This window comes from Myxocyprinus asiaticus, chromosome 8 (assembly GCF_019703515.2).
Source record: "Myxocyprinus asiaticus isolate MX2 ecotype Aquarium Trade chromosome 8, UBuf_Myxa_2, whole genome shotgun sequence".
In the NCBI taxonomy this organism is placed as follows: Eukaryota; Metazoa; Chordata; class Actinopteri; order Cypriniformes; family Catostomidae; genus Myxocyprinus; species Myxocyprinus asiaticus.
Genome location: NC_059351.1, coordinates 30,951,313 through 30,965,467, shown reverse-complemented (window position 1 = coordinate 30,965,467; position 14,155 = coordinate 30,951,313). Strand labels below are relative to the sequence as shown.

General features: G+C 43.9%; 1 protein-coding gene across 3 annotated transcripts in view; it reads right to left on the bottom strand.

Annotated features, from left to right (window-relative positions):
• Positions 1-14,155, bottom strand: part of LOC127444913 (neuroligin-4, X-linked-like) — a 622,028-nt gene that overhangs the window by 15,568 nt on the left and 592,305 nt on the right. For all 3 annotated transcript variants that reach the window (XM_051704571.1, XM_051704570.1, XM_051704572.1), the window contains 2 exons: positions 12,723-12,908; positions 9,159-9,948 (listed from right to left, as the gene is read on the bottom strand). In XM_051704571.1, coding sequence (XP_051560531.1) covers positions 9,159-9,948; positions 12,723-12,908 — 976 coding nt within the window. The remainder of the gene's footprint in view (positions 1-9,158; positions 9,949-12,722; positions 12,909-14,155) is intronic.

Here is a 14,155-nt window from a genome sequence, read left to right as displayed (position 1 = left end):
CAGTCAACAACAATCATTATTTGTAGGGTAGCAGAGAGCTTATAAAGATCTGAATGGACATAGGTTCCCTATCTGTCACTCACTCGACGTTGTGTCGATGTAGTGACACTAGGGGTCACTCTTAGGAGCCCGAGACACCTCTGGTCTTTGGTAAAAGGCCAATGAAAATTGGCGAGTGGTATTTGCATAACACTCCCCCGGACATACGGGTATAAAAGGAGCTGGTATGCAATCACTCATTCAGATTTTCTCTTTGGAGCTTAACGGTCATACCCACTGAGCTGAATACAACTGTTCATTCACCTCTGCTGGATCTGACGGCACATTTCAGTGGCTTCTCCCCCCTCTGCACTGGTGCACTATAGAGAATGCCCCTGGGCACTTCAGCAGAAATAAAAGAGTATATTTCTCTAAAAGAGTGTATTTCTCTAAAAGAGTATATTTCTCTAAAAGAACGGCACACAAGGAACGTCTTTTTAAAGACACGTCTTTTTAAAGATGCTTTTCCGATTGTGTGTTATTCCTGGTTGCGCTCATTATCTCTCACCTTCTGACGGTCATGATCACCGTCTTTCGTGTCTGGGCACTGCTCACGTAGAGACAGCGTTCGTGGATGGTCATGTTCTCATTTCGAGAATATGTCCATGGCAACGTTGTGGTCGCGGCTCGCCTTCGTAAGAAAGCAAGCCACCCCAGAGGCTCCCTCCTCGGTCCTTTTACCCATGGGGAACCCAATGGGACCGCCTCCGCCAGGTATCCCCCCGCGGACCTCCCATTCCCCAGCACGATTGTCTGCCCCGATCGGGCTTCCGGATGAGTCCGACGGCTCGTCTCACAGCGAGTTCGACCTCTTATTCGGAGCCCGCGAAAGTGATGAGCTCTCGAGCGCAGCATCTGAGAGCGGGCTCGTCCAGTCGGAAGCCTTAGCTGGGCTCCTCCCTTCGGGGTTGATTGCCCAGTCACAGGCTGACACGGAGATGACGACATGCTTTCCCGGGCAGCCGCAAGCGTTGGCTAGAGTGGAACTCACTGCTCTTCCCTGAACCCTCGCGGCTCTGTGATTGGTTCCTGGGCTCGCGGCGCTGCTCAAAGCCATGCCCCGCCCCCGTTCCTTTCTTCCTGGAAGTGCATGAAGAGCTGACAAGGTTGCGGGAGGCACTTTTTACTGCCCGGTCCCAATCTTTTCAGCTTCCCCGCCCTCACTACCCTTGATGGTGGGGCGGACAAGGGCTATTCGGCAATCCCCCGGTGGATAAAGGCGCTCGCGGTGCACCTATGCCCGCAGAGCACCGCCACCTGGCGCGGGTGCCCAAAGCCCCCGTCCAAGGCCTGTAGGTTTACGTCGTCTCTGACGGCCAAGGCTTACGGTGCTGCTGGACAAGCCGCCTCCACTCTGCACGCCATGGCTCTCCTGCAAGTCCGCCAAGGTGCTAAAGGAACTGCACGAGGGTAGTTCCGCCCCGGGATTGATGCAGGAACTGTGCTCGGCGACCGACCTCGCTCTCCGAGTGATGGAGGTCACGGCGCGGTCTCTCGGGCAGACGATGGCCACACTAGAGGTCCAGGAGCGCCACCTTTGGCTCAACCTAGTCAAGATGGGTGAGGCCGACAAGACACGATTCCTTGCTTTCCCCATTTCTCAGGCGGGCCTATTCGGCAACACCATCGAGGACTTTGCCCAGCAGTTCTCGACGGTAGAGCAGTAGATGGATGCTAGATCCCACACACAGTCTACTCATCGCCAAGGGCGTCCCCCTGCGGTGACTGCACCGGCTCCGCCACAGCCTGCCCCTTCAGCCCGGCCCCGACGTGGAGCCCACCGCAGGAAGCAGACACCACCCTTCTCACGGCCGCCCAGAACCCGTGAAAGGCTTCAAAGCACCCTTGAGACGGACGACCCAGGGACAACGAAACCCGCTGCTCTGGAGCTGGTAAGCAGATCTCCATCTTTTCATTACCTTTTGCATTTAATTGCGCTGCATGCCCAAGTGGCTGCAGTACTCAAGAGCTCAGCAAGAGCGGTTTCCTTGTTCCCTGGGTCATGTAACCAGTGTGCACGGCCATCATCACGACCACCGTCCACCACTCTATTTGGCAGGCTGGCGCTCCAGCGGCGGTCTCCCGCCCCTGAACGCCCAGCTGTGGCACAAATCTGCCCCCGATGTGACAGTCTCCATGGGTCACGAGGACAGGACTCTTCCTCCCCTGTCCCAGGCTGTTCCAGGGGTGGTCATAAGGAGCCAGGTAAGTGCTTCAATGTCCTTAGACTCAACATGACCACGATGTGGTGCGGCACCTCGAGCTCCACCCCGCCGCAAGGCCCCACCTGCCGGTACGTCCGATGACGTTGTCCCTTTGGTCCCCCTTGCACGGAACTTGGACGCATGCCTTGCGCTTTCCAATCCGATGCGAGGGTTGGTCCGGACCGTCCGACTCAGCTGTGCGATTCACTTCACCGGGCGTCTGCCCAGGTTCAACGGTGTCCACTTCACCTTGGTGAAGGACGAAAACGCTGCTACCTTGCGTGGAGATCGCTACCCTCTTACGGAAGGGCTCGATAGAACATGTCCCTCCAGCCGAGATGAAGAAGAGGTTTTTCAACCCCTACTTCATCGTACCAAAAAAAGGCGGTGGGTTGCGGCCAATCTTGGACCTGTGAGTTCTGAACTAGGCTTTACACAGACTCCCGTTCAAGATGCTGACGCAAAAACGCATTCTGGCGAGCATCTGGCATCAAGATTGGTTCACGGCGGTAGACCTGAAGGATGCGTACTTCCACGTCTCGATCCTTCCTTGACACAGACCCTTCCTGCGGTTTGCGTCTGAGAGTCAGGCGTATCAGTACAAAGTCCTCCTTTTCAGCCTGTCCCTGTCTCCTCGTGTCTTCACGAAGGTTGCAGAGGCTGCCCTTGCCCCATTAAGGGAGGTGGGCATTCGTGTTCTCAACTATCTTGACGACTGGCTAATCCTAGCTCATTCTCGAGACATGTTGTGCGCACACAGGGACCTGGTGCTCTCACACCTCAGCCGACTAGGGTCAACTAGGAAAGCTTTGGGTCAATTAGGAAAAGAGCAAGCTCCTCCCGGTTCAGAGCATCTCTTTCTCGGTTTGGAGTTGGACTCAGTCTCCTTGCGCAAATATGCTTTTTTCCCCCAGTGAGCCTGCTTGCACAGAGCCTGTGCAAGGTCAGGGAGGACGAGGAGCAGGTCGTCCTGGTAGCACCCTACTGGCCCGCCCAGATGTGGTGCTCGGACCTCACGCTCCTCGCGACAGCTCCCCCCTGGCGAATTCCCCTGAAGGACCTACCTGCAGTGGTAGACATGATCACTCAGGCTAGGGCCCCCTCTACGAGGTGCCTGTATGCCTTAAGTGGCGTCTTTTCGCTAAGTGGTGTTCTTCCCATCGGGAAGACCCCCAGAGATGTGCAGTCGGATCAGTGCTTTCCTTCCTGCAGGAGAGGTTGGAAGGGAGGCTGTCCCCTTCCACCTTGAAGGTGTACGTTGCCGCCATAGCAGCACACCACGACGCAGTCGACGATAAGTCCTTAGGGAAGCACGACTTGATCATCAGGTTCCTAAGAGGCGCCAGGAGGCTGAATCCCTCCAGACCGCGCCTCGTTCCCTCATCGGACCCCTGTAGTTCTTCAGGGTCTACAGAGAACCCCCTTTGAGCCTTTGCAGTCAGCCGAGCTTAAGGCACTCTCCTTGAAGACTGCCCTCCTGACTGCGCTCACTTCCATCAAGAGGGTAGGTGACCTGAAAGCGTTCTCTGTCAGCGAAACGTGCCTGGAGTTCTTCCAGGTTACACTCACATGATCCTGAGACCCTGACCGGGCTATGTGCTCAAGGTTCACACCACCCCTTTAGGGGTTCACATCTACCCCCAGGAGGAGGCAGACCCAGCCCTGTCGTCACTGTGTCCGGTGCACGCTTTACGCATCTATTTGGATCACATACAGAGCTTTAGAATCTCTGAGCACCTCTTTGTCTGCTTTGGTGCACAGCAGAAAGGAAGCGCTGTCTCCAAGCAGAGGATCGCCCAGTGGCTCATTGACGCCACAACTATGGCATATGTCGCCTAGGTCATGCCACCCCCGGTAAGGCTACCAGCCCATTCTACCAGGGGTGTAGCGGCTCCCTGGGCCCTGGCCAGGGGTGCCTCTCTAACAGACATCTGCAGAGCAGCGGGCTTGGCAACACCCAACACCTGTGCAAGGTTCTACAACCTCCGGGTGGAACCAGTTTCGTCCCAGGTAGTTGCACGCAATGCAAGCGGATAAGCCCGGGATAGCTGGCCGGGTGTATTGCTTGCACATAGTGCCTTCCACCTCCCTTGGAGCTGAAGATGTACGCCATTAATTCCCAGAAGTGTTCACAAACTTCAGAGAGATTCGCTGCCGGCCCAGTACACGCGCTAACTAAGAGCCCTGTTCTGGGGTAGGTGCTCCGTATGTGGCGGTTCCCTGTAAGGCTAACCCCATGCAATATATATCTTCCGCTAGTTCGTTTCCCTGCTGGTAAACTGCGTCTTCCTTGGGCAGAGCCCCTCTGCCCCAGTCTCCATGTTTGTAGTAACTCCTCCTCCATTGGGCAGGATCTACCTTGAAGGCTTTTCACATGGTTGGAAAGACCATGTGACGTATTCTTCCACTTAAATATCCCCCCTCTCTTTGGGCGAGGTGTGGTCTCTGCGGTGTCTTCCCCTTGGGAGGGACAACCCCTGACTAGACCTGGCGGCCCAGTCGGATAATCCCCCTTCTTTTTTAGGGAGTGGAAAAAGAGAAGGGGAAAAGAGGCCACGACTGGGTTCAGCCTGTCTCTATCTTTTGGGTAGTCGACTTGTCCCCAAAAAGGGCCGTTCGACACTCATAACTATGTTGGGGGAGGTTACGTGTCGACCTGGTGCGCTGGCTATGAGGCACACAGCAGTCTGCCCACCACACACCGCCAGTTCACGTAACACAGTTCAGCCAGTTGTGGCATTTCGTATAGGGACCCCTAGTGTCACTACATCGACACAACGTCGAGTGAGTGACAGATAGGGAACGTCATGGTTACTGGTGTAACCTCCGTTCCCTGATGGAGGGAACAAGACGTTGTGTCCCTCCTGCCACAACGCTGAACTACCCGCTGAAATGGCCGGACCTTATATCGGCTCCTCAGCATAAAACCTGAATGAGTGGTTGCATACCAGCTCCTTTTATACCCATATGTCCGGGGGAGTGGCATGCAAATACCACTCACCAATTTTAATTGGCCTTTTATCAAAGACCAGAGGTGTCTCTGGCTCCCAAGAGTGACCCCTAGTGTCACAACATCGACACAACGTCTCGTTCCCTCCATCAGGGAACGGAGGTTACACCAGTAACCATGACGTTAGATGCTACTGTACATGTAATGCATAATGACTAGTGAACAAGTAGGTTAAAAGTTGAGTTCACCCAAAAATGAAAATTCTGTCATCTTTTACTCACCCTCATGTTGTTCCAAACCTTTATAACTGTTTTCTTGTGTGGAACACAAAAGGATATGACAGAATGTTAGGGATCTACAGTCAGTGATGGACTAGCCATCTGACGCACCAGGCATTTTCCTGGTGGGCCAGTCGATCATTGGGCTGGTCAATCGCCCCACTCTTATTTATTAAGCGCTGCCATTTACTGCTGTGCATGAAAAACACCAAATACTCCAAAAGTATGACGCAGAGCGGGATGACCCTCCCACGCAGAGCATCCATTGGCCGCCGCGCAAGAGCTGAGCAGGACCAGCCCTTTTGCGCAATGCATGCACTGGCTACAGTGCGAGAGCAGAGAGGGACCAGCCCTCCCACGCAGCGATGACTAACTGCTCTGCGCTCGCACTGCGCAGTCACGTGGTAAACAGCGCGAGATATGAAAAGCGTAAAGGCTCCGTGCAAAGCTCTTTGAAACCAGATTAAACAACCCTGACATTCTCAACATCAGTGACAAGGTAAACAGGAAAACATTGTCTCATTCACAGTGGTGACTACATTCTTCTCAATCCACACATCACCTTTCTTATTGCATTGCAGGTAGTAACTAACTGTAGAAACTATGGTGTTTTGGCAGAAATATTGTATAGGCCTACATTTGAAATATATGTCACTTTAATTATAAATACACTGGTGGCCAAATGTTTGGAATAATGTGCAGATTTTGCTCTTATGGAAAGAAATTGGTACTTTTATTCACCAAAGTGGCATTCAGCTGATCACAATGTATAGTCAGGACATTAATAACATGAAAAATTACTATTACAATTTGAACATTTTTTTCAGAACTTCTTAAACTATTTCAAAAAGTTCTCATCAAAAAATCCTCCACGTGCAGCAATGACAGCTTTGCAGATCCTTGGCATTCTAGCTGTCAGTTTGTCCAGAAACTCAGGTAACATTTTACCCCACACTTCCTGTAGCACTTGCCATAGATGTGGCTGTGTTGTCGGGCACTTCTCACGCAACTTTCAGTCTAGCTGATCCCACAAAAGCTCAATGAGGTTAAGATCCATAACACTTTTCCAATTATCTGTTGTCCAAAGTCTGTGTTTCTTTGCCCACTCTAACCATTTCTTTTTGTTTTTCTGTTTCAAAAGTGGCTTTTTCTTCCCATAAGGCCTGCAACCCTGAGTCTTCTCTTTACTGTTGTACATGAAACTGGTGTTGAGCGGGTAGAATTCAATGAAGCTGTCAGCTGTGGACATGTGAGGCATCTATTTCTCAAACTAGAGGCTCTGATGTACTTATCCTCTTGTTTAGTTGTACATCTGGCCTTCCACATCTCTTTCTGTCCTTGTTAGAGCCAGCTGTCCTTTGTCTTTGAAGACTGTAGTGTACATCTTTGTATGAAATCTTCAGGTTTTTTTTTTTTTTGGTGATTTCAAGCATTGTATAGACTTCATTCCTCAAAACAATGATTGACTGATGAGTTTCTAGAGAAAGCTGTTTCTTTTTTGCCATTTTTGACCTAATATTGACCTTAAGACATGCCAGTCTTTTGCTTACTGTATCAACTCAAAAACAAACACAAAGACTATGTTAAGCTTCATTTAACAAACCAAATAGCTTTCAACTATGTTTGATATAATGGCAAGTGATTTTTTTAGTACCAAATTAGCAATTTAGCATGATTACTCAAGGATAAGGTGTTGGAGTGATGGCTGCTTGAAATGGGGCCTGTCTAGATTTTATCAAAAATTACTTTTTTCAAAGAGTGATGGTGCTGTTTTTTACATCATTAATGTCCTGACTATACTTTGTGATCAGCTGAATGCCACTTTGGTGAATTAAAGTACCAATTTCCTTCCAAAACAGCAAAATCTGTATATTATTCCAAACATTTGGCTGCCAGTGTATATTAAATATTATTTATATTGGGGAATATGTCATTTTTATGGCAAGTTTTTTATAGTCTCTACATTATTTTAAATTCCATAATTTGTTTTTTAGAAACCATAATTACGTCTGGTAATGAGTAACATGGTTTTACCTGTGATCACCATGCTCTTACTAATACCATGGATCCTATACAAGAACTATGGTAAATGTTCATAAGGGCAAGTACAAAGGAGAATTTAACAAGAGCTTTAAAGCCTGGACCCCTGTGAATTAAGGATGAAGCTGAGTTTTTTTTTCTCTGTAAATATGTTCAGTTCTGATTAACTTTACTGGGAAAAGTAAATTCAATAATTAAGATCCTGATAAAGTCCTACTGTCATTGCCTTACACAGATTACTGTTTACAGATTTTATTGTTGTTAATTTCAGTAAATGCACATCTGCCTCCCAATACAATTATGCGGTATTAATATTGATTACTGCAATTCAATTCAATAATAATATCACTGTATACAATATTATCAGCTCTGTAGGTCCATACAATGTAAGTGAATGGGTGACAAAAGTTTGAAGCTCCACATAAGGGCAACATAAAAGTACTCCAGATGAATCTGGTGGATAAATCCATATCTTCTGAAGTAATATGATAGGTGTGGGTGAGAAACAGATCAATTTTTAAGTTTTTTTTTTTTTTACTATAAATTCTCCTCCCTGTTCAGTCCATCTCCATTTCACTTTCACTTTCCCATTGTTCTTCTTCTGCTTTAGGTGATTCACATCCTTTGTGCATATCGACCCCTACTGGGCAGGGAGGAGAATTTATGATAAAAAATGACTTAAAAATTTATCTGTTTCTCACCCACACCAATTATATTGTGTCTGAAGATATGAATTTAACAACTGGAGTCGTATCCCCTTGATGTGGATTTTGGAGCTTCAAAATTTTGGCACCCATTCACTTGCATTGTGAGAACCTACAGAGCTTAAAAATCTTAATTTCTGTTATGCAAAAGAAAGAAAGTCATACACATATGGGATGCCAGGAGGGTGAGTAAATCATGAGATAATTAAATTTTTTGGGTGAACTATCCCTTTAAGGCCGATTAATACTTCAGCTACGCATGTCATGCACCTCGTTAAAAATGTAACAATGAGTACGTCGAAACAGACCAGAACAACTGTGAATGGTCCGCTATGTTACCAGAGACCATCCCCCAGCATAACAAAAAAGGTAGCATCACATTTTCATCGTATCCAATGATCAGTGATCGTGTTACATTGTATTTGGACTTGTTTTGTTTTTTGTGAGCATGTTTTTATTTTTATTTTTTATAATCTATTTATTTCGTGAAGTTTCAAGCAAAAACGTGACAAAAGACACATCCGTTTATAACTTTTACCATTGGTTTTTACTCTATATATTTGATATTTGAGTGAAAAAAAATACTTGGATTCTAATCGAGACCTTTCCGATCTGTATGATGTTTTGACCATATTGATAGTATACTGTACAGTAAATAGTCATATTTCATGAGTTATGAAAACGGAACACTTTTAATTTGTCAGCAAATTAAAAAGCACCTGTTAAGAGTTGATTCTTTTGACTTTATGCATTATTTTTTCCAGCACGGAGCATCAAAGTATGCCACAATATTTATTAATTATAATTATTCCTTTAGGGTTTCAATTAATTATCCAGATATACTGTTTATCTGACACCACAAATTGTATTTTAGTTCATAGAGTCATGCAGTGTTTATTCTTAGTTAATAGAAGAAACAAAATACTTCAAACTTTAAACTTACCCTGTTTTAGCAAAATTCGTCCAGTAAGTCATTACGACTGCAGAGAGCATGACATCATTCTTCGAGAAATTGCAGTTAAAGAGATCAGTGGGGCCAATCATGGGAATCCCAAACACATAAGGCACCTCATCTCCATGTGCCGAATCTGCCCAACTAGGTTTCATTTCACTCTGACAATGGTGGTAGAAGGCGTAGAAATAAGTTGGAGATCCGTATTGTGCATGCAGATCCGCTGTAGCTACTGCTGGTGCCACCCACTGGTGATCAGTAAAAAGTGCAACTAAAGTCTTTCGCCTCGTCTCTGGGTTCTCCTTGTCAGCCCAGTCCGTATACATGAACTTGATGGTCTCTCGAAGTGTGTCCTTGCCCTCTGGATATCCATAGAGGTGGTCCACAAAATCAGACACAGCAAAGTCAAAGTCATTTGCAGAGACGCCATCCTCACTGTCCACAATGCCATCTACAAATTTAAAACCTTCACCCTGGTTGACGCCTAGCATGATGTCATAGTTGAGGAACTCTCCTTGTTCCATCAGAATTTGTGGGTCATCAGGGATGACGTCCCCATCAATAACTGGCCCAAAGGCAATGTGGTACTTGGCCTGTGTGATGTACTGCTCAATCAGCTCTTTATAGTTTTTGTTTTGTAGACATTCCACCAGATCTATTGTATCTAGCATATTGCAGCCCACCTTCTCAGCTAATATACGTGTGTATTTGGCTGGCTGGTAGTTCACAGCCCAGCTTGACAAAGCAGTCCCACTCTGGATGATGGCCTTCTGAAACAAATCTGACAAGGAAAAAATAGGAAGAAACAGCAATTAATACTAGATGTGTATTTCCTGAAGGAAATATCAGGGCTTGGAGGAATCAAAATAATTAAATATAACGCTTTTAAAATATAAAACAAAAATAAGAAAGCTCACCCTAAGCTAAAATTGAATGAAAATCTTGAAATCAAAGTGTAACAAGAGTGTGTATATGGTTCGGGCTAAATTAATTGCTGAAGTTTAATACTTAAACTTGATTAGGGATTAAGAAAAATCTCTAACCAGAATGTTTGCAGAATATCAGTGCTGCCTTGCAAGTAGCCTAAAGTAATTAGGCTGATCAGTGTGAGAACAGAGGGGCAACAATGTGCAATGGAGAGGTATAACAATAAAATGAAAGAAACAAGGAAAACAAAAGCATGTTGTTTGATTTCTTCACATTTCAAGATTAAATTCCTCATTGACAACATCTGTTGACAAACCTTGCCCAAAAAAGCACATCGAGGACTCAAAAATGAAAGTGAAAAAGCATTCAGAATAAGAATGCTTTGTAATGATGCCTGAGGCACAATATTACGCAGGGTTTTTTATTTTTCCTTTTCTGTTTGAATGAAGTCTCTTTTTTCCCCTCCATACTGTTATGGATAAATAATATCATTCAGTGCCTGACACAGATGCCAACTAATATGCATATGCCTTGATGATGTACCTTTGTCAGCTCAGCCAGGCATGGCCATAACACGTTGACACCGATTGTGTCCTAGAAAATAGCAATACCTCGGGGTACAGATCTCACTAGGCTGAAGAGAGGTTTCTGATGCACTGACACGGAGTGAAAAATAGCCTTCACTCAAATCCAGGTTGCAGTAAATGTGGGGAAAAATAGAAAATGTAGAAAAACACAGAATGGAAATAGTTGACTTGCTTTTTTCAACATATGTTCAGTTGAAAATGGGGTTCAGCAGAACCTTCCCTCAAATCAAATAAAGACTCATAATATGTAAGTCCAGACTAAACCCAGATGCATGATGGGTTAGCCAGGCATATTGAGCTGTGCATGTGGGATCTGAACAATATTACAAGCACAAAACTGAAAATACAGTTTTTTTTTCTTTTCTTTTTTTTTTTATATAAAAGAAGCTCTTCTGTTGGTCAGAAAATGGTAATTTCAATTTTCTATATAAAATGTGAATTAGTATGTGATTTATATTTACTTATTGCATACAAATGTTAGAAAATGGACAGCATTTATATTTCCTAATAAAAGTAGAGTTGCATTACAAATAACATCCAAATGATAAACTGTAGCGTATGCATGTAGTATGTATGGCAAACATAAAATAACTCATGACATATTTCTAATGGGTCAGATCAAACAGCAAGGGTATCAAGTGAAATTATTCGCCTTCCCGCACTTTGTGATTAACATTATGTAATTCATTCATAAATCATGGCCGACCTTTCAGACAAGAACACCAGGAGGGAACAGCACATCTAGCCCATTTTATTGTGATCAAATATGGCACTTTCTTATTTGGGGATGTGTTAGCGTTAGAGTAACTGTAGCAAGAGGTCATTTGATCCATTACTAGATTTCGTCTGCTATCTAGCTGGGCTGGACATTGAATGTAAAATCTATTTTTATGGTGGGACAATTGAGTTCCAGCTGAATGCCTTGTAGAGGTTGTTGTTGAAAATGAAAATGAGATGCAGCCTGCCACACTGAGAACAAGGACTTTTGGTTCTTAGACCTCCGGCGGTTCAGTCAAGGGAACAGTGTGTATGTGGGTCATCAGTTCCATTCTATTGTGGACATTCAAAGCCAAGGTTTTTTGAAAGGTAATAGTAAAGTGTTTATATTTGTTCAATTTTTGAACATTAAAGTACTCACTTTTTCAAAAGTATAGCCACAAGACATGAAGATTATGTGTTTAAACATGATTTTAGTGTGATAAAATCACTTAATAACCTTTTCTGTGTACATTTATAGCCAACCTCGTTGCCATGACGATATGTCAACAAACCTTGATCCCTAAAATGACTGTAAAAAAGGCTATTTAAACAACTTTACAGCTCAAATAATACACACGTTTTAACAGAAGAATTAATACAAGTACCTTTATCATATTATAAGCTTCATATTTCTGCCTTTAAACCCTCCAAAAATTGGCCACATTAACTTCCATTGTAAGTTTCTCACTGCAACCTCAAATTATTATTTATTTATTTATTTATTTATTTATTTTTTAATGTAGGGATGAGTCAAAATACATTTTTGTGGTAATCAACATTATGCAACAAATGCTGTCGATTGAGCTTGACTTGTATTGAACCACCGGAAAATTACTTTAAAGAGCACCAAGTAATTCACAACCAAAACAATGGAGGTGAATGCAAATGATTCATTCACTTTAAAGATTAATACAAAAACACTGATTCATTTAAGAATGATTACTGACAATGTTTTGTCTGATCCGTAGGTTAATCAGTATTATGTACTTGTTTGTTTAACTGTAAGCAATACCACACACTATTGTGCTGTTGGTCTGAATATCAGCGTGGCTGGGTTAACTGCAGTCAAGACACAGCCATGCTGATATTCAGACAATTACCACTCTTGCTCATGTGATAATGTTTAAATATACTTTATTTGTCATTTTCATTGCACAATAATATTGAGTGCAATCATTCATTCTGAGCTTAAGCTTGAAAAACTGTAAGTGTCAATGAGGACTGCAATGGTGCAACAACATTGTCATCATCTAACTGACAGTTTATTAATAATGCTTTGTACCTTCTGAATAGTGCGACAGGGTCAGCAAGCTTACGCAGGATGCCCCAGCTCCTGATCCAAATATAGTCACCCTCTTAGGGTCACCTCTGAAAGCCTGGATGTTTTCTTTGATCCACCGGAGTGCTTGAATCTGGTCCAACAGTCCATAATTCCCTTTGGCTGCCTGGTCACCTGTGCTCAGGAACCCTGGTGACACAACAAATGACCACAAAACAGTTAAGAGAAAATCTTGGTGGGGAAAGCTTTTGATATAATTACATGTAGAAGTAATTCACTGCTAAGCAACATTATTAGAGGACGTGCACGAAAGCAAAGCATGTCAGTATCTATATAATATCCCTTATATTTCTTATAACCATCTGTGTAACATTTTCAAACAATTAGATCAAAGACAAATTTGAGAATTGAGTTTGATACAAAGCCAAGCTGCACTGCTTTGGCTTACACTTGTTTAGGCTATGGCTTGCATGTCTGAAAAATATTGTATCTCAAAGTGCAAATACATCTAAGCATTTCTGTATACAAACACAATACAATCTTGCTTTTTCTTTGTCTCCTGCACTCTGAGTTTGAACAACACAATACGAATATTTTTTTTATTTTTATTTTTTATTATTATTCTGATTGAACCAAAACATGTTTTATTTGCATTGTCTTTCACTTGACCTACCCTCCCTGCCCCCACCATGCACACATATAAATACACACACAAAAGAAACACTGCACTTGACATCTGAATATGGCGAGCACAGAATTCTAAAAAGAGACCCTTAATGGCTTGTCACCATAACTTCAGGCTAAGGGCACTAATGGATGCCCTCCTAATCCTCTCATTATTTACCACTGGACCCAGTCTGTCCTACTACCATTTCACTTAGTAATAACCATGAAAGAGAATCAAACAGGCCCCATTTCAGGTGCAAGAGACATCCTGTTAAGACATAAAGGATAGTTCAAGGTTGCATTTTAGACATTAATAGGGTCATTCGACTGTCTTTATGGAAAAGGCTGAGGTTACTTCCATGTTAATTGATGCAATTTAGCTACTCATTCAGATTTGGAAGTGGAAGTGCCCATATTTCCATTGGGTTAAGGGTAGTTCAGTCAGATGACATGAAAATGATGGCTTGACAGCAACTCTTGTGGTGGTCTATGCGTGGTTAAAAAAAAGTTACATTCTAATCAAAGTTCATATTTAAATTGCTGGATGATGGCAGTTCTTTCTCATTAAATGGCGATTTGATTTGGCTTTGTTTTACAAAATCACTTCTTATTTAAAGTGACACAACAGTACATCAAAGTGACAACATGCAGCAACAGATATATCCGCAAAGATCTTAAAGTAAAACCCCATTGCTCTGATCAGCTTATGATGTGTGTGCCAACATCCTTTAACAGGCTTGTCAATGTGCACAAAATAACAAACTGGTTGA